The 21,317-nt window shown below is 32.3% G+C and overlaps 1 protein-coding gene across 1 annotated transcript in view; it reads right to left on the bottom strand.

The window, feature by feature from the left end:
* LOC118750953 overlaps nucleotides 1-19,966 on the bottom strand; it is a 73,519-nt gene extending 53,553 nt beyond the window's left edge. Inside the window, exons 1-2 of the mRNA XM_036485706.1 lie at nucleotides 18,956-19,966; nucleotides 17,534-18,432 (exon numbers count right to left, since the gene is read on the bottom strand). Of these exons, the coding sequence (XP_036341599.1) occupies nucleotides 17,534-18,345 (812 nt within the window). The 5' untranslated portion in view covers nucleotides 18,346-18,432; nucleotides 18,956-19,966. The remainder of the gene's footprint in view (nucleotides 1-17,533; nucleotides 18,433-18,955) is intronic.
* Between the last annotated feature and the right edge of the window lie 1,351 nt (nucleotides 19,967-21,317).

Below are 21,317 nucleotides of genomic sequence, written 5' to 3'. Positions count from 1 at the left end.
TACATATGTACATACGTACATACATACATCTGATTTTGTTTATGGTTATATTTTTTTCCGTCTAGATCCCTACCTATACCTCTGTTCGTTCTAGTTACATTTATGTTATTCTGTTTTTCATTATCTTAATTTTTATCTTTATACTCTATCGATAACAAAATCGATAGAACATGCAATAAAATATCGATAACAAAACCGATAAAAATATCGATAACAAAATCGATACAAATTTCGATAGCGAAAACGATAATATATTAGTAGCAAAATCTATTAGAAACTCGAAACGAATATCCATAACAAAATCGATAAGAAAATCGATAAAAATATCCATAACAAAATCGATAAAAATATCCATAACAAGATTGATAAATATCGATAACAAAATCGATAAATATCGATATCAAAATCGATAAATATCGATAACAAAATCGATAAACATCGTTAGCAAAATCAATAAATATCGATAACAAAATCGAAAAATACCCATAACAAAATCGATAACAAAATCGATAAATATCGATAACAAAATTGATAAAGTGAGCGATAACAAAATCGATAAAAATTTCGCTAGCAAAATATTTAAAAATATCGATAACAAAATCAATAAATATCCTTAGCAAAATCGATAGAAAGTATCGATAAAAAATATCACTAACAAAATAGTTAAAAATATCGAGTACAAAATCGATAACAAATCGATAAAAATATCGATAACAAAATAGATAAAAATGTCGATTACAAAACCGATAAAAATATCGATAAGACCCGAGAATTCCGAAAATTTCTAAAATCCCAAAATAATTCCCAGGTTGAGTCTCTGTGTCTCTCTCTATATCCTTTCCTCTTAATTTACCTTTATTTTAATCTTTCTTTCCCCATCTTCATCTTTACTTTTATCGGTATCCCCATCTTCCTCTTTGTCTTTACTTTTATGTTCATCATTTTCTTCATCTACATACATATTCCCCTTCACCGTTGCCCTGATATATATAAGTAAAGTGTTTAAATTTACCTTGGCCTTCATTTTTGCCTTTATCTTTACGCATCTCTGTTTTTGTTTTTATTTTTGCCTTTGCATTTATCCTTTTCTTTATCTATGTACGTAGTCACCTTTACCGTCATTCTTGTATTGGCTTTTTTCTAAGTGTTATTCTTTAACCTTTTATCAGTAGATTTTAGTTAAATTAATACCATATGCATACACACAAGAAGCACTTATTTCAGCCCCAACCATTTCCGTTGCATCATTTCCGTTGCACCATTTCCGTGTGCAATTTCCGTTGAATTTGCCAATTTACTCACAACCAACCAACCGCCGCTAAAGAAATTTCACTCCAAAAATATACGTAAAAAATTAGCAATGGGAACTTTTTTGAAAAAAAGAATTAACCATTTAAGTTTAATAATTTTAAGCATCCACGCTTTGCTGTAGGGCTTACTTAAAGTCACCCGGACAAAATACCCCGCACAAAAATCTGCCCCTCCTAAAACCGGTCTTAACAAGTTAAGAAAACCAAATATCATCTGCAACCAGTTGCAGTTATACATTCCCCACAGAATCCTCGCAACAACAATCCTCCGGACAAAATCGCCTGAAACAACGGTTCATTTCGGAATGTAAGTTCTTTGGGGCAATAGAAATATTATTGTGTTCAAATTTTATAAAAATTACACAGAAATGGAGCATTTTAAGGCAAGCAATTACGAAACGGGTCGAAAACCGCTCGAAGGATTTTGTTTTTTGTTTTCTTTGGTCAAAAATGCAGGTTTTTTCCTTTCGTTTGGTATATCGGAAGTACTAGTTGATATTATCTAAGTATGTTTATTTAAATCAAATATGTGGGTATAAATGATTTTTCATACAAAACCACTTCGTCACGCGCTGGAAGTGAGAAGAAAGAGACAAAAAGTGTGTGTTGTGTATTTCGGATTTTCAGTAACAGAGGGCGCAGCTCCGGGGAAATATTTATAACTTAATCGCAACATACGTATGTATGTATGTAGTTGTGCCTAATGAAAATTATTTTCAAATTATTTATAAATTAAATCAATTATTACAACATATGTATGTACACTCTAAAATGAAATTGTGTAAATTTCCTAACTAAAATGTAGGTTACTTATTTCCTACCTTGTTATTCGGGAAAATACATGCTCAATTATTAAACGAATAGTTTGTTTAAATTTCTGACTTTTTTAACTTTAATATAGCTGCTGTGGTGTGCGTAAATTTACTACGTAAGTGTGTACAAGCTAAAAAATACACATCTGCTGTTTGATTTCACCCGTAGAATTGTGTAGATCCGCTAACAAAAAGGATTTTTACACACAAAAATGTGTAAACGAGAAAAATACATATTCATCGTGTAAATTTACCAAAAATTTTAAAAATAAACAAAAATATAATCGCTTTATAGTCGCATTTTTAAACAGATTTTTTATAGTGTAAGTATCGATCGAAATTGTTGTAAAAAGGCTTTATTTTTAATTATATGTAGGAGGGTTGCCACCTGATTTAAATTAAATTCAACTTGAATTAATAGAATTAGACAATTTAAATATGTATCACCATACGGGTGTTTGAGGAAAAACGGTTAAAAACATTTTAGTTTGAACATTTTTTAAACCAGGTTTCCACCTGTTTACAAAGTTAAGTTTATTGGATATAAAATTAGTTACTACAATATAGATATCAATTAAAATGCCACCCGTTTACAAAATCAAGTTCAACTTAAATTAAGCATTTAGAAAATTGAAATATGTAACCCGATATGAGTGTCAGACGAAAGAGGTTGTGGTGTGAATATAAAACAATAACAACAATTGAAAATATTTTCAAGCGAGCTGCCACCTATGTATTTCCAAAGATAGTTTCAATCTATACAATACGTTAAATAAATTACTTCAATATGAGTATCACTCCAAATGGCTTTGAAGAAACTTTATCGCCAAAACACGTGTATAGGAGGTTTACCACTCTTTTTAAAATTTAATTAGAACTTGAATTAAGAGAATTAGATGATCTAGGTATGTGGAAGAATGTGGGTGCTATACGGAAAAGGTTTAACAAAGTTTTACTTTGAAAACATATTTAACAGTTATTTATATTATTCATAAGTTACTGTATGAAATATTAAAATATGGGCGTCAAACGAAATAGTATTAAGAAATTTTGGGTTTGAACATTTAGCATATTAAAGAGGGTTGTCACCTGTTTAAAAATGTAAACTAAAAGTATTTAATGAGTTAAAGGAATTACCAAAAGATAGGTATAAAATGAAATGGATTTAAAAGGGCGTATGTGTTAACTATATTTAGGAGGGTTGCCACGTATTAAAAAAACAAACAAATTAAACTTATGTACTTCATTAGGTACATAAAATAAGTGTCACAATGTTTGTCGGAAGAGATTTGTTTGTTTCTTAACTATACCTATTTGGCAGGGTTGCTACAGGTTTGAAAAGTCCAATTTAGCTAACTTATACACAAGTTCTGAAACGAAGACAATGCGAAAACTAGCTCGAAATAGTGAGGGACAACGCTGATCTAATATTAACTCAGAAGATACCCGTCAGGAATATATTTATTAGCTGATGGCACGTATGGTTTCAGTTATTGTGGGTATGCTTCCAATTATTAATATTTTATATTTGTATTGATTTACTTACCGAATTCAATTAAGTGAAATTTCCAGTTTTTATCTTGAATGTTCTCTTAATAATATCACGTATTCTACGTTTAAGATTAGAGGCTGTGGCTCCGACACAGCCCGCAGGTCAAGACGAAAGCGCTGAACTGATCCTATTTCCAAACCTTTTGAATATTTCAGGCGTTTTTTTTATAATTTTCGTATTTATTTCCTCACGATGGAATGATACAAATTGTACAAATCGTTTAACGTGGTCCAAAGTTATGCGGAAACATGCATTAAAAAAAAACATATATATATATAGATATAGATATATTGCGACGAATTGATAACCTCCTCCTTTTTTGAAGTGGCACCGCTCACATCACATATACATATGTATCTCGGTAACCGTTCTACCAATTTGTACCAAACTTGGTATGGTTATTGTGACTAAAATTACGGCCACTTTTCATATAACGGTAATTTTCAGAATTGCTTGAAACTTCGATATTTCGAAATTCAAGGACGCAAATTTACCAAAAATTTATACTAACAACAATCCCTTGTAAAGAAGTAATATTATTTGAAATTTTTGGAAATGGGTGTGATACCGCCCACACATGACTATATAAGTTTATCTCATTATGTCTTACTGAACGTTCTATCCAAGATGTTTAAAATATGTGTAAAACTACCCCTGCTTACCATGCAGCGGTAGTTTTCGGCCCGAACTTAGACTTTCTTACTAGTTTTAAATAATAATAGTAACAGAATGGCGCTTACACGATAGGTAAGTGTTTGGCCGAGCTTCTCCTCTGATTTGTGGCGTACGTCTTTGATATTGTCACACAAAGTGCTGGGACCTACAGTTTATATGAAGCTCTTTTTCATGGCATAATACACTTTCTACGCTTTTACAAAAAAAAAAAACTGTTTTCTTTATTATTTTTTGATGTTGGTCGGAAACTGGGCCCGAACCCAAGCCCTGCGGAATGGTAGCGCGCATTACTAACCACTGCACCACAGTGTTTTTTTTTAAATATGCCACTTAAAATTTATCAAAACCAAAGAGGCGGTCACTCGTTGGTTATTGATGTCTATATTAGGGATGTTGCGAATGTGGAATTTTAGACATCCGCGGATGCGAATGCGGATGCAGATGTTTAAAAGCTAACATCCGCAGATGCGGATGTGAATGCGGATGTCATATATTTTTAAGGAATAATTTAGGTGGGTAAATTAGGTGATTTAGGTAAATAAAAAATGGAAAGGTTAATAATTTTTAATAATAATAGCTTTTAAACAGAAATAACTTATGAAGGTTCCCACCTCTATTTATATTTTTTTATAACTTAATACTAAAGAAATTCATGTAAATACTCACCTGACCCAATGTTTATTCTATGGTAATTAATTAAAATTTTTTATTGAAATATTTTTCAATCTGTGGCTTTCCTCTTTTAGACATTTCAGTTTTAAAGCTATTTAAGCAGTGTTTCCAACTTTTGAGTTTCAAAAAGCACCAAAACTTGGAAAAAATAGCGTGTAACCACAATAAAAGCACTATTTTTTTTATCAAATGATACTTTTTTCCATAACAGTTCGTATTTAACAAAATTAAAGAAATAAACAATACTTACAAGTATAAATCAATACACAAAACTTTTTCGATTTCATAACGATTGAACATGTCATGATTACTCATGCTTACGAAGTAGTACCGAAGTACGGCACATTAAAACTGGTATACTTATCTCGAGAAAGAAAAATCGAATCGCACAAACTAAAATGAATTTTAAAGGGGACGAGTAATACTAAAAGATGCCCTAGGTAGAAAAAAATTTGTTGTTTTCATAATATAATCTCAAATATCGCCAAAACCGTTCAAAATCCTGAGAAAGCAAATATGATCAAGAATAAATTCCACAAATAATGTAGATTAAAATCATGCAAAACCGATCTTATTCAACTTTATTGACTATGGCCCAATTTCAGATGGCCTATTAAGGAGATTGTTGATTAACTTCAACAACTCGTTTTCAGATCATACATTTAAACTGCAATTAAATGGCCAATATTGGCTATTTAATTATGAGATATGCAACCCTGTGTTTTTACTAAACAACCAAGATTGATAGGTAGCTTGTTTTATCAATCTTGCCAAAGAACAATCAGCTGTGCAATACAACATGTAAACAAACAATCAAATGCAATAACAATTTCAAGGAGCAAGCAATAGTGTTGCCACTTGTTTGGCATATTTAAATAAAGTTGATCTGAAATCCAAACTAAAGTTAAAGGCATTTAAATAACAATCCAAAACTAAGTGCCATTTAAATATTCATTTGAAATATGCCCTAAGTGAAGTTTATGGACAACGGTTTAGCTCGCTGAGTTTTCGCTTATACCATGTTCTGACCGACAACGAAAACACCTTGAAAACGAGTTTTGGGATTGTGGGCTGAAGGCTGTTCACACCGACTCTTGGTGTTTTCATTGACATTTCTTTCATCCTTTGTTTACAGTTTTGCTACACAAAAACAAAACCAAAATACTTTTCCTTCAATTTCTCTTCATTAACAACCTTGGAAGTAATCCATGCTTACTTTATTTTTGCCAGCCAATTAACAATAAATCCGAAATGACGTATTAAAGATGATAAAATATTACTTTCACTTCGATAAATAATCGAAAAAAACTAGTGCAGACACCGATTGGAATGAGTGGAACGTTAGTTTTCAAGTGATTTTCTGCGAAAACTAGTTTTCGTTTGACAGATTTTACATGGACGAAAACACAAGTTTTAGGTCGAAAACCAGTTTTACCAACGAAAACATGTTTTCGATGTCGGTCAGAACATGGTATTAGGCAAGCTTAGAAAACCCGCAAAGTGTTAATCAGAAATGGGTTTGTAACTTTTTTAAATAAACGAAGATAAGTGTTTTTCTTAGAATTGGTACTTATAAGTCAAATGTAAAGTTACATAAACTCATAAATGTGTAGACATCATTGTTACTTATTCATTTTCTATATTGATTTATGTCCAGACATACATGAATGTATGTATCTAATTCTACATACATAACAGCCAATTGTTATTGTCAATATCATAATGTCAAGTATTGTAATTTGTGCGGTGAATTCCCAGAAATGCATTTGATGTCAAGTACACGCTGCAGTACTACGTGGAGTATTAAGCTTTTGCACTCGGAAAAAGCGCAAACGCCATGCAAGCAGACAATGCCAGAGATAAGTGGCAGCGATACTAGGAAAATGCGCAATAAATGACTAATCACTTGAACGCGTAATGCAGCCGGCCAAATGTACAGTATTGCACAAAATTAAAGCATATGTATTTTTTTAACAAACAAACAAAAGGGTTGCCCCTAGTTATTATCAGGGCCGAAGAAGATAAGTAAGAAAAAGGCAATTTTAAGCGCTTAGATAAGCAATAAAACATTAGTAAATATGCTTGCAAATATGCTCGAAAAAAACAAAAACAACAAATATATATGTAAGTACAGTTCAATGTTTGGTGTTTACTTCTGTTTAATTCAGGGATTGGACGGAATGCAAAATTTCGTATTTCCAGTGGTGTTAATGTATCGATTTAGTTGTTAACTTTTTACTATTATTGAAAGTAATATAAATAAATCCTAAATTTATTTTCAAAACTGAACTTTATCCTTTTTAAATATTCGTTTTTCTCCATTTGAGTTAATCATTTTTAATCTCTTCAATAACATCAATGTCTTCCCGTAGAGACACGCATTTGGTTTTAAATTTTTTTTATCCAAGCAGATATGCAATTGAGAAGTTACGAGTTAACAAAAACTAAATCCTTTTTTATGTTATTATTTATAAACATTTCTTTAGTTCCACAAATAAAGAAAAACGCCCAAGAATGCCAAGTTTATTGAGCCAAATTATCTTAGGCAGCACGGAGTTCTTAAGGAATTTACTACTATGGTTTTCTAAACTTTTTTGTGAAGAGAGAGAGCAATTGAAATAAGCATGGTCGTTAAAATTAAGCTTGGAAACTCTGAAAAAGCAATTCGAAGTAAAAGTTTAAAATTTTCTGCCATAGTTATTACATTCAAAAAAAAAACAAAACGGCAGCCCTATTCAAAACCATTTTTCAATAAAGGTGCTTTTAAACATTTTTATTATTTAATTTTAACTGCATATCAATTTTTGAAAATGTAGAAACTGGATATATTTTTTGCTTGTTTAAAGACTTAGGATAAATTTTTGGTCGCTTAAAAATTGAGCATACATTTTGGCTTACTTATTTGCATACTGAACATAAATTATTGGCATTTACATAAACCAATGAACATAAATTTTGGATCATTTAAAAGCTTTTTGATCAAGTGAAACTTAAGGTAAATCTTGGATCTTTTCGAAACTGGCCATAAATTATTAGTCATTTAAAAACAGGACATGTAAACTGATACTGAAAAAGTGGGCACAATTTTTAAAAAGTGGAATAAAAAAGGACATAAAAAGTTAAAGATATACTTTGGGTAATTTTAAAACTGTACATATGTATGTAAATTTTTGGTATTTTAAAGGTTTTAAATAAATTGTATGCAATGTTTAAATTGGTTTTGGTCAATTAAAAAATTGAATATGCATTTTTGATCATTTGAAAACCTGTAAATGTGATACTGAATAGAAGATGGATCAAATATGGATATAACAGATGCACATAGAAACCCGAAAGGCAAAAATTGACATATGAACGGTTTCATTTATATGCAGGAACTTTAAACATTGTTTTTTGCATCGAAAATGTTTTAATTTTTCACAATATGTAGCAGCATTTGGCTGGATGTTAAACGGCAAAAAAACTTGTTTACAACAATAATAAAAGTTAATAACACGATTTTTAAGAATACAAATAGAAATATTTACGTGCATACATAAATACATATGTACATATGTATGTGCTAGAAATAAATGGGTAATTGGTGTATTGCATACAGGCACGCGTAAAGCACTCGCACAGGTGAGCTGTAGGAAAAATGCCTCCCCTTTTTTTGCTATTTTAAGTATGCGAGGTCAGCTTGAGGTTGGTCCAGCTCATCAAAAATTTAAATACGTACATAAATAAGTACTTCCATACATCGCTTTAAATAGCTTATGTATGTACATGTAGGTATGTACAGTGGTCCACAAAATAATAGGAGTGCGATATTTTGGTCAGTTTTTGCTATTTGTCTTTTGTTTATTTAATGTTTATTATTTTTATACAAAAGTCAAGCTGGGTATACAACAAACAACGAATAAATTCATATTTCATTCTTTGTACAAAAATTATTAAAATTCTGTAAATTTTCACCAAAATATCAAACTTTTTAATCAAAATCTTCAGAGAAAATTCTGGTATGCAGTTTTATAGCCCATTCAATTCTAGTCTGAAGAAGTGCAAGTTTCAAGCTGCTAAAAAATTCCGTTGATTTTTGGCAATTTTTTTTGCTGGCACTGTCCCCATATAAAAGAAAATTGTCGAACATACTTTGTATGGAAAAACGTGAAACACCTTCAACCGAAAAAATTCTCAAAAATCAACGGAATTTTTTAGCAGCTTGAAACTTGCACTTTTTCAGACTAGAATTGAATGGGCTACAAAACTGCATACCAACATATTTTCTAAAGATTCTGGTTAAATAGTGTGAAATTTTGGTGAAAATTTGCAGAATTTTTATAATTTTTGTACAAACTTGAAAATGTAAATTTATATGGTGTTTGTTGTATTACCAGCTAGGCTTTTACAAAAAAATACGAAACATTAAATAAACTAAAGACAAATAGCCAAAACAGGTTAAAATATCCCACTCCTATTATTTTGTGGACAACTGTATATGTATATATGCAATTGTAACTAAATATAATCTGCTAGGCCACGGGAAACTAGTTTGCTGCAGATATAATCAAATGTGATCAGCAGATACGATAATTGAAAATGCAGCGCGGTAAGCGATTACCAATGCAATCTAATCGACAAGTCAAATATTTAATTATAATCATAAAATCGGAGATTCATCACTCAGAGGAGGAATTGTGCAAATAAAGAGCAACTTTGAGTGTGCAATAATGGCCTGAGAGTAGTGCAAGCAAAGCAAGCAAAACAAGCAACGCCAAATAAATCAACATGTTTGCGGGGCGATATGACAACGAGGCGCTAACAAGCATTCCTCACGTAGCAGATTATCTTTGAAGACATTGAAATGGTGGTAATAAAAATGTTGTTACGACATAAAATACATATGTATGTACATATGTACATAAGAAAAAAAATGTACGAAATAAATGCAGTTCAATGAATGAATGAATAGAAAAAAAATTTAAATTCTATATAAAATGAAATATAGTAAACTAAAAGGCAATAAAATAAAATAAGCTGACTAAACTAAATAAGACGAAATAAAAACCTAAAAATTGTTGAGCAAGAACATAGCGTAAATTTGTTGGCCATAGTGACCGCTAAGTAGGTAATATTACGGTAATAAGAATACGGTCAACTGTCAGACTGGTATTAAACATTACCAATAGCACCGTGCGACAGCCGAAACTAGCCCGGCCTTTGTTAACATTTTCTGAATGTATACCCATCCAGTAGTAAAACACTCGATGGATTTGCAAAATTTAGCTTGCATTTTCATTTTATGGAAAATCGTCGAAAACTATGCAGTGCTGCCAAGTGTTTCCATTTTAATACACTAGTCGAATGGAAATTTTAGGCAATGACATGAAATTTTCGATACAATTCGACTCTCGAAAAACGACTTGCATTCTACACGGCTCTCGCAATGAGGCTGATTATTAACTAGAGTTACCCGGCCACGCCTTGTTGTGTGTGTGTTGAAATATGTATGAATATCAGAGGTGAACGTACATATGTATGTATGTATATGTTTTTTTTGTAAATCTAGATAGATTAACGCTCATTTTAAGTCACTTTCGAATATAATTTGGACATACTAATATAGTTTTCCATCGCTCACCGGTAATCAGTATTCATCTAAGGTAGCTTCATCGCTTATTTTATTAACTTCCCCGACCGATGTAAGCAAATCTTTTCCCTGGCATTGTAATAAAAGTTATAAAATATTAAAGAAATGAGGAATAAAGGAATTTTTAAAGACCTTTCATCCGATATTTTAATATTTTTAACGTGTTTGTTATTTTTTACGTTTGTATGAGTAGCTTTTTTTTCAGAATTTGTCTCTAAAATATTTCAAAATTTTTATTTAAACTCTACTACTCAAACCCTCAGTATAAAAATTAATATCAGTGGCATCCATTTTTATAGATATTATAGATTAAAGTATGTGCAATTTTTTCAATCTACTAAGGCTTTTTCAAATGCCTTTTGCTTGGTATCCATATCGTAATCATTCATTTAATTTTAAATTTTTGGTCTTAACTTTTTAAATTGGTGATAACGCTAATGAAAAATGTTTTTAAATCAAGGATTTCTTAAGTGACTTCATTTGATACTAAAATTGTAACATTCCATTTATCTTTCCAATTTAATTGGATACAATTTTTCCATCAGGTGGCAATCCTCTGTAAAAATATTTTCCAATCCAAGCTTTCTGAAACGACCTTACTTCAAGCAAATAACAACACTCTTCAATATTTTTTGGAAATCAAGCTTTTTTAAGCCTCTCTTGTTATATATCCATATTATATGTTATTTATCTTCTTAATTTAATCGAATTAAAATTTAAAGAAATGTGGCGACCCTCTTCTAAAATATTTTCTATTAAGCATTCTTAAACCTCATTAATTCGACATCCAAGTTGTAATACATTGTACTTAATTTCTGTATCAATTTAATTAATCGAAATTTTTCAAACAGCTGGCGATACTCTATTTCTATTTATTGTTATGTTATTATACGTGAACCTTCTCTTTGTTAGTTTATATGTAGAAGTTCTATTTGCTTTTATTTTTTCTTATACTGGTTATTATATGGGCAAAACGTAGTGTTCACATTTTTGACCGTAACTACGGAGCTATACGATATAGCAAACAAACATAACTGGAAAACGCTCCATACACGTTTTAACAAACTGTGAAAATTTCATCAAATCGGTTTTTGAGTAAATGTGTTACATCACTTTTGCAACTTTATATATAAGATTATGCATTTAATAAACTCATACAATTTTCCATCCATCGATTTTCTTCATTAGTAAATTGATTAAAAAACATTTTTTATTTTCCCCCTGTTAAAGTTTGAACTTGTTTCAATTTTTTCAAAAAAAAAAATCTGGAGTGATTTATTAAATTCTCAGAAACTCTGAGGCCTATCGAAAAAAACGAGTACATACGGTTTATGGAGAATTTTCTTGGCTTCATTTGCTGTACTTCGTATTACGATTGTTAGATTGGTTCGTAAGACATACGTGATTAAGTGGAACTATTTTTGTTTTAAGCTGAATAACGGTATATTGAAAATATCTTGAAAACCTATCTATAAAATAAAAAATTAACTTAAAAAATTAAATTATTCGGAATCAGCGGGCGAGTCTACATAGGCTGTAAACCAGTGTAATTTACGATTCAACAACAACAACATTCATAATCAATTGTTTGGTAAGATAAATATATAGTAGAATACATCTACTTTTAATAAAATTGTGTTATATGTATATTAAATTGTGTGAGTGCTTTAACTATATTATGAGTTATTATTAAGCAGTATTGGTCTTGTCCACCCGTAACAAAAAAAGGTAAAAGTTGTTCTATTTAAAAGTTCATTTAAATATTTACCACAATTGCATTTTCGTTTCCACATAGTTAGTTAAGAATAATTCAACAGCGAAGCATGTCCAACCCGTGACAGCTACGGATGGGACAGTTGTCAGAGGTAGGTTTACAGGTTTGATAAGCTTTATTTGTTTGTTGAGGTGGTCGCAGGAGAGGAGAGGAAACGCGCGTTCTCGCCCATTGCCTATATACCCCTGTGATCAGCTGATTAAGTTAAGTGGCCAGTTTTGGTTTTCTTTATTTAATGTCTTTTGTGTAAAGTCTAGCACATAAATCCACGGCACCAGAGAAATCCACTTTTCAAACTGCGTAAATATTTGTAAAAATTGAAAAACTTTAACAGCCAAACAATAACAGCCAAAAATGTTAAACTTTTTATTCAGCATTTTTAGAAAAATTCTATGTATGCAGTTTTTCATCCCATTAAATTTAAGTAGGTAAAAGTGAAAATTTCAAGACGCTGGGAAGTCGCGTTGATTTTTAATATTTTGTTTTGCTAATTGGCGAGCATACTTTATATGGGAGAAAACGCTCAACGCCTTCAGCCAAACAAATTATTAAAAATCAATGCGATTTTCTAGCGCTTTAAAACTTGCGAATTTAACTACTAAAATTTAAAGGGCAATAAAACTGCATACATAAAAAACTTTTTATTAAAAGTTAAAAATTGTTGGGTGTAATAGTTAAAGTTTGTTTAATTTTGATAAATTTTGAAATGTAGATTTAAGTGGCGCTGGTTTTGCAATGTGCTAAACTTTTATAAAAGCAAGTAAGAGCAGCGCTGTCTTCGGCCATGCCGAAGGCTTCATACTTTTCATGAGCATCTGATAATTTTACTTTAACAGATTACTGCATTTGAATAAATTTATATATTCAAAGCAGGCATAGATAGAGGAGATACATATACAAAAAATCATATCATATCAGAGGTATGGAAGATATATCTTATATACGTAAACCGGTAACACAATTTAATGGGTTTAGCTTCCTACATAAAGGAGATACATATATCGCAAAAACTGGTATCAATCAGTGGTACAAGAGATTAAGATTATGCAGCATAGGTTTTGACGATTTTCTAGTAGACTTTGTATTATTATTTATAAAATAGCTTACGAAATTTATCGGTTATAGCTGTCCAAATAAAGGAGTTTTACAGTAAAACCCATATCTGAACAATCAGTTGTATGGGAACTATATGTTATAGTGGTCCGATTCTTCCGGTTCCGACAAATGATTAATACATTATAAAAATACACCCACCTACCAAACTTGATCCGGATATCTCGAAAACTGATAGACTAGATTGCATACAAACAGACGGACAGACAGACAGACGGACATGGCTAAATCGACTCAGGTCGCCGTTCTGATCATTTAAGTATATATTTTAATGGGGCTATCTCTTCTTATTCTGGTACTTACAAACATCGGACCAAAGTTATAATACCATTTCATGCTCATGAAAGGTATAAAAAATAAAAACATTAAATAGACAAATGAAAAACAGCTTAAACTGGTAAAAATATAACTTAGCTTAATCAACATTAGGATGGCCCAAAAAAGTAAGGTTGGAATTTTAATGCTCTCACCCCTAGGATTGTTCTACGCCGAAAATATATAACCCATTTTTTTTTTCTTAAATCAAAAATTATTTAGAGGTCGCTCAAAGCGCTCAAAGTTTTCCCTATATTTTATATGCGAAAAAACAACTTTTCGCAGAAGTGGTATGGAATTCTTGAAAATTAATATTTTTGGATATGAAAACTCTGGTCCTCTTGAGGAGAATTGCAATAATAATACCCAATAGTTTAATTAATCATGGATCGCAAACTCGGTCTTTCCGACTATGCCCAACAGCCCGCCCATAACGCGGAGGGGAAACTAGGCGTTTCCGCCCGCCTCACATCACGGAATCCAGCGTCAGGGTTTGCATATTAATGACGACGGGTACGTGGATCGGAAACTCGGCCTTTCCGACCGTGACTATCAACTCGTGAGCAACGCGGAGCGGAAACAAAGTCTTTCCGCACGCTGCACATAGTACATATGTAAAGACAGACTGGAGACTAGGCCTCGCCAGCTACCCAACTAGTTAGACAATATACATTTATATAGGTTATTTGATCGTTTAGAAACATAAACAGCTTTGTAATTGAAAATTTAAACTTACATATACGCATACTTTGTTATATATCAAAAATATCTATCTGTACTTTTAAGTCGCAAGTAACTGTAACAAATAAATAAATAAATAAATAAAACAACCGCGCTATTTTTAGTCTACTTGTAAAATATGTATAAGAGCGTAGAAAAAAATACAATTTTTTATTTAATATTCATTTTTTCGTTTTAAGGCTGAAACTATCAAAATATACAACGCACATTCATATTTCTTGCACATATTTAAATGAGCAAGGTTTCTCCAAAATAAGCTTAGCGCAAATTTATTGTGTAGTAATTTCCACAATATTGACTTGTACAAGTCTCGCGTTGCGCTATGATTTTGTGTGGTTTAGGGATTGTTTTTCGTTATGCAAATAAGCATACAGATTCTCTGTTTTCATTAAAGCAAACTAATATAATTTTTTTTTATAACTGAGGATTTAATTATAAAATTTTATTTATTATTTGTTTTTCAAATAAAAGTTTAACCAATAGCGGTTTTGTTTGCTTTTGACACTTTGTGACACTTTTTCTACTTGGTAGCTGATACTTTTTTCAAGCGCGTGGCAAGGCTTATAACTGAGCAAATATATTGACGACCTTCTTTTGGAAAAACTATTTAACCTAAAAATACGAATTTAAACAAACAAACATAAAATTCAAAACACCACAAAATCGTTATACTCCTAAATCTAGAGGAAGAATGATAGTAAAACTGCAAACGATGTGGCTGTATACATATTAGTCCTTTACATATATTTTAATAAACGCTTGGAAATTGTCAAGGATAGTCAAGGATAAAGTTTTATGATTCATCCTTATTCAACAAACATTTTAATTTCGTTCAATTCTAAAGATTTTTTCTTTCATTTGGTACCCATATGAATAATTATATCCTTGAAATTTCCAGGTCTCTAAAACAAACATACTGACTTAAGAGAGAAAAACTGAAAACGCAGTTTGATTAAATTTAGCCCTAGTTTTTCGACTATATTCCATAAAAATTTATTCTTCATTCGAAAAATTGGAATTAAAATTTAATTTTTTATTTGAAAACTTTGTGCGAAGGCAAATAAATTTTAAAATCTTTTTGAGAAAACGTCTTTGAAATTTATTACAAAAAAAATTATACATATGGACACTAGAGTGGTCCAAAAAAACTAAGTTGGAATTTTAATGCCGGCACCCCCTAGGATTGTTCTATATCGAAAAAAATATACCCCTACTTATTTTGAAATCAAAAAATATTTAGGGGGTGCTCAAAGCGCTCAAAGTTTTCCATGTATTTAAATTGAGAAAAAACCATTTTTCGTAGAAATGGTATAAAACTCTTAAAAATCAATGTTTTTCAATCGGAAAACTGTGGTTCTCTTCAGGACACTTCCAGTATTAATATCCAATTGTTTATTTAACCATTTTTTATGCTTAAAGATTTTTCCATTGCATTTTCTAGGGGTTTTGGAGGACCTATAAAATATAGTTACTATGAAAAAATGGTTAAAGAGACAATTGCGTATTATTACTGGGAATCTCCTGAAGATAAGAAAAGTTTTCCGATCGAAAACTGTTGATTTTCAAGAATTCTACACTATTTCTACGAAAAATTGTTTTTCCCCCATATAAAATACATGGAAAACTTTGAGAGCTTTGAGCACTCCCTATTTTTATTTTTTTTTTTTCAGAATAAAAAAATAGGGGTATATTTTTTTCGATATAGAACAATCCTAGGGGGTGCCGGCATTAAAAATCCGACCTTATTTTTTTTACATACATTTTTGGACCACTTTTATGTACACTTCCGGAACAAAGTATTGGCACAGCAAATTTTTCACAATATATGCAACAATTTTCATTCTAATATTTTTCCGCTAATTTTATATAAAAATATAGTTCATTCTACAACAAAAAACATGAAAATATAATTCCTAAACCTTGTGCAAAACTAGCGAAAATTCAGCAAATTTTCATGAAAAATTTCAACTTTTTAATCAGATTTTTTGGAGTATGCAGATTTGTAGCCCAAGTTTATGATAATAAAGCGCAAGTTTTAAGTAGACAGGAATTACCGTTGATTTTTGGCATTTTTTTCATGCAGTCTCTTCCATACAAAATTTTTTTTTCGAAAATACTTCATATGGAAAAAATGCAAAACACCTTCAACAAAAAAAAAATCTCAAAACTCAACGCGATTTTTGACTAACTCCGAACCTGCGTACTCAAAAAAATTCTAAATAATCTGATTAAAAAGTTGAAAATTTTAATGAAAATTTGATGAATTTTCGCAAGATTTGCACAAAGTTTAGGTATTTTATTTTTATGTTTTTTGTTGTTGAATGAACCATATTTTTATACAAAATTGGCGGAAAAATATTAGAATAAAAATTGTTGCATATATTGTCCAAAAATTTGCTGTGCCAATACTTTGTTCCGGCAGTGTACATACATATGCAAATAGATTTGCAAAAAGAATTCAACCTTGGTTGGTACTGAAGGACGTGGGGCTTATTCGACGTTTTGTTGTTCACCCATTTTTTGAATTAATAAATGTAATGCTGAAAATATCGCGTCGCATAAATAGGTGGTACAAAACCGAAGACGTAGGTCGTACACGATTTAAGAGTGCTGAAAATTTGGTCCCGAATCAAAAATTATTTATAACTAGAAATTTAAAGCTATGCCCGGCATGCGGAGAAACGTCCTACGAATCGGGACATCTCTTCACATGCAATGTACATCCCTCTCAACTAACACCTCAGTCCCTATAGACAAACCCCATCAAAGCTGCACGCTTCATGGGCCTTCTGTTGGTTGAGCTTGACGCCAACGATTGAGTAGCCGATCTAGACGGGGTTGTGTTAGCCGCTACAAAAATCATCAACCTACACTTTCAAAAACCTTGGTTTAGACTGCAAATAAATAATAAAAAAAACTCCAAATATCAATATTACTCACTTTGCATGCCCAAAAGCATTTTCATCCACACCGCCACCACTGCCAACTTGACAGCTGAAGCTTTTCTCATACTGGTGATGCGCGTTATGGCTGCTAAGATTCGATGACGGTGAATACGGTGCCTGTGCGGGTGGCATTTGTTGACGCTGCAGCTGCTGTTGCATCAACTGTTGCTGCTGTTGGTGATATTGTGGCGATAATAAACGCTGATCTACATGATGATACTGCGGTTGCATGCAAGCGGTGGTCGCTGCGTTCGGGCCTTGTACTAAATTTGCACTAGTCACTGTACCACCAGTATCTGGGATCTGATTTGGTGTATCAATGCCATCATTCGACACGACATTTGAACGTTCATAAACCCCTCCGCAGCCATTTTCATTCTTGCCCATCATTATAGCCATGGGTGGCACAGTAGTTAATATACTCGGATCTACTTCAGCACTTTCGCTACCGCCTAAAAGTCCAAATCCTATAATGCCTGCAGTAGCATCATTTGACGTGGTTAATGACCAGCGATGGTGGCCAGCATCGACATCGCTGGTGCTATTGGTACAGGTGCTATTGCTACCACTCGAGGTGGGCAATGTTAGTGCGTTCGTGTTGTTTAACGTCGTAGCAGCAACCGCCTGTTGCAGGTGTTGCATGCGATTATTATTTCTTTGTTTCGCCAACATACGGCAAGAATGTTTATGTGTCGGCCAGTCCATGTGCTGATGCGCCGTGGAGCAGTAGAAGATCGTCTTACATTTGGCACAACGCAATAACTGCTGTGTTGTACCGCAAATGGCACACTGTGGAAATTTCTCCATTTTCTTTACTCACAAGAGTGTTCTCTTCAAATTCACTTTATAATATTGCAATTTCAAGGCTAACTATCTAGCCTTTTTGTAGTTTACCTGTTTATGGGGACAATTTTGTTTATTTGTAAGGGTCCTGTCTCGCGATCAATATTTACTGGCGTGATCCAAGTACCACGATATTTATTGATGTTCTAGCATCCAATATTGATGGATCGTTATACGAATAATAAAATATTAAGAACGTATTACATTTTTTTGAAATATTTAATGAAAGTGCAGCATTTTTAAAACACGATCCATACATTTCGTCAGTACATTTTGTACTCTCATAATTGTGAATATCTAAAACATACCTATGCGTTTTGCCTTCGCTCTCGGCGCTAAAAACTTTACAAAACAAATTGAAACGGCTTAAATTAACATTGGAAATTTTAAACACTATTTAATGCATTATCTATACAGTTATTCGACCAAAATAAAAATTTTTTCTTACGATATTAAGTGTGCAGCACAGAAATTATACAAATACTGACGCGATAAATATTAAACATGTAGCATTCGTGCGCGATCCATCAATATACATATAGATTTTCATCCAGATATCGTTATAAATACTGACCTTGTGACAGGGCCCTAACGATGACCTCCCACGGGCAAACGCTTTTAATTTAACCTTGAAAGGGACCTTCCTTTCGGTTTTGGATACGCATTTAGCTCATGCTTTGTATTTTTTCCTGACTGTTTTGAGCTTTTTCTTCTTTATCTTGCGAAAATATCGCAGCTGTTTTCACCACTGTCTTGGTATTTGTATTAATTATAATACTACGCTTTTAAATGTATTTTTGTTGTCTGCTTTTGCGAAATATGTAATTGCAGCCATTTGGATAACTGCTCTTCGACTAACGTGAAACGGACGGAAAGGGGAAGAATTCGCACCTTTTACTCTTAACCCACAAGTCTAGAGTCGTTGAACGAACACTTTTCTTTCCACGTATCGCTCCCAGCCTCGTGCCTATCGCTGATAATGCTTCTGGTGCTGATACGATTAGTATAATACCCTCGTCTCCTCATACATGTGTATAATCATAGACTAAATCATGTAGGCGCAGACAGCAATCATATGGCTTAAAAACTTTTCTTTGTTGGCTGCGAGACTTGTGGCTCGTTTAGTCTGCCTTGATTTGCGTTCCCATAGTCTGTTTACAGATAGTTTTGTAAAGCAAGGAAATGTTTAGCTTTTCTACCCATAAGTGCATACTAACAAATGATACGATGGTATTATTCGTAGGCTGTTAGTTTTTTTCACAACTACGCTATCATCAGCACCACACTTTGCTATAATTGCTGGCGTTCTATTTTAGGCGTCCTTAATGCGATTTTCGCAATTTCTAGGAAGTTCCTAAGGCAATTTAATCACCTCTAATTAACTCGAACATTCTCTGCTACACTTTTATTAATAAAATATCACAAATATTCTGTAAATTCTCCATTTAATCACAATTTTTAGGCGAAAATGTGCAATTAACAGCTGTAAATTCACTTTCCCAAAATTTTTGTATAAATTTTACAAGCTGAGTAGCGAATATAATAGAATGAAAAACGTTCAATAAATAAATTAGGATGTCAGTTCAAACAGAATGTCAAACTAGCTGGAATTTTGAATTTTTCTGGAAAGCACTAACGGAACTCATTGGAATGCACTACCGGAAGTAAAAGGAATCATTAAAATTCATCCGTCTAGCGTTGCCACAGATCTATCTAATATACAATTTTTTTAGTCTGATCAAAGAACGTAAATACATACATACGTACATTTACGTTCTTTGGCGCCGCGTTGCCGCAGAATTCACCACAGTACGTTCTTTGCATTTATTTACTAACGAAAACATCAAAGACTAAAAAAATTGTATATTAGATAGATCTGTGGCAACATTTACGTTCTTTGGTAAATAAGTGCAAAGAACGTACTGTCATGAACCAAAAATACAAGATCACGTAAGAACGCGTCGTTGTATTTGTAACTGGTTTTGAAAAAAAAGTTTGCGAAAGCGGGTTCGTCAGCTGGGCGTTTGTTTACATCACAAGCACCACTATTTTAGACTTTTATTCAAGTAAAGAAGAGTTAATTCAACATGACAACACATTTTAAAGCATTTTGTTGCATCATTTTGCCTAAATTGTGCGTTTAAAGTGGCTGACAATAATTTTGGCTAATTATGGTTTTCGTTGTTTTCTTTGCTTTGTTTACTTTTCGCTCGTTTTCCAGTGAAACAAGATGGCGTAGAACCCGCTAAAAAAATCGACTTTTTTCACTCTCTTGTTCTTACGTGATCTTGTGTCTTTCGTTCATGACGTACTGGGGTGAATTCTGCGGCAACGCGGCGCGAACACTGGCATTCTGCGGAAAGCAATCTGGAAAACAATACTGAATAGCTAAATTTCTAAAATTGTCGTTTATCTGGCTTAACAATAGGTTTGTATAGTAACTTCTCCAGTAAATAATTGCAGCGAGAGCGTAAAAGCAAAATAGAGCGTAAAATTGAGAAGAAGAGAAAACTAGCAGAAAAAGTTATTGAACACAAAACTAGCAAAAACTTGCAAGTGAATAGTTGCTGCACTGTTTTGACATTCTGCTGTGAATATTTTACTATTTATAAATCAGTTTCAAACACTTTACTTTACACACAAGCACTATAACAGTCCAGTACAACATTAATTTTTTGATTTCCATTCATTTTACTTTTTTTTTTTTTTTTTTTTTTTGTGACTTTGGAATCCTTCCCTTCCGAAGGTGATGATGGCAGGGCTTGATTGCTACCCTTACAGTGCCAGATTATTCACGGGTGTGTTGTATTTTACAGAAATCGATGTGATTTATATTGGTTGAGTTTGGAATTTCGTTGTCCTTAGCAGCTGTGGTAGGGTGGAGGTAGTCGTTGACAAGGAGAAATGTATAATTTTATGAGCATTCTTAATCGATA

The sequence above is a fragment of the Rhagoletis pomonella genome, unplaced genomic scaffold, assembly GCF_013731165.1.
Source record: "Rhagoletis pomonella isolate Grant_MI unplaced genomic scaffold, Rhpom_1.0 Rhpom_scaffold_00471, whole genome shotgun sequence".
Classification (NCBI taxonomy): domain Eukaryota; kingdom Metazoa; phylum Arthropoda; class Insecta; order Diptera; family Tephritidae; genus Rhagoletis; species Rhagoletis pomonella.
The sequence above is the reverse complement of the archived record's forward strand: the minus strand, read 5'-3'. Positions and strand labels throughout refer to the sequence as shown.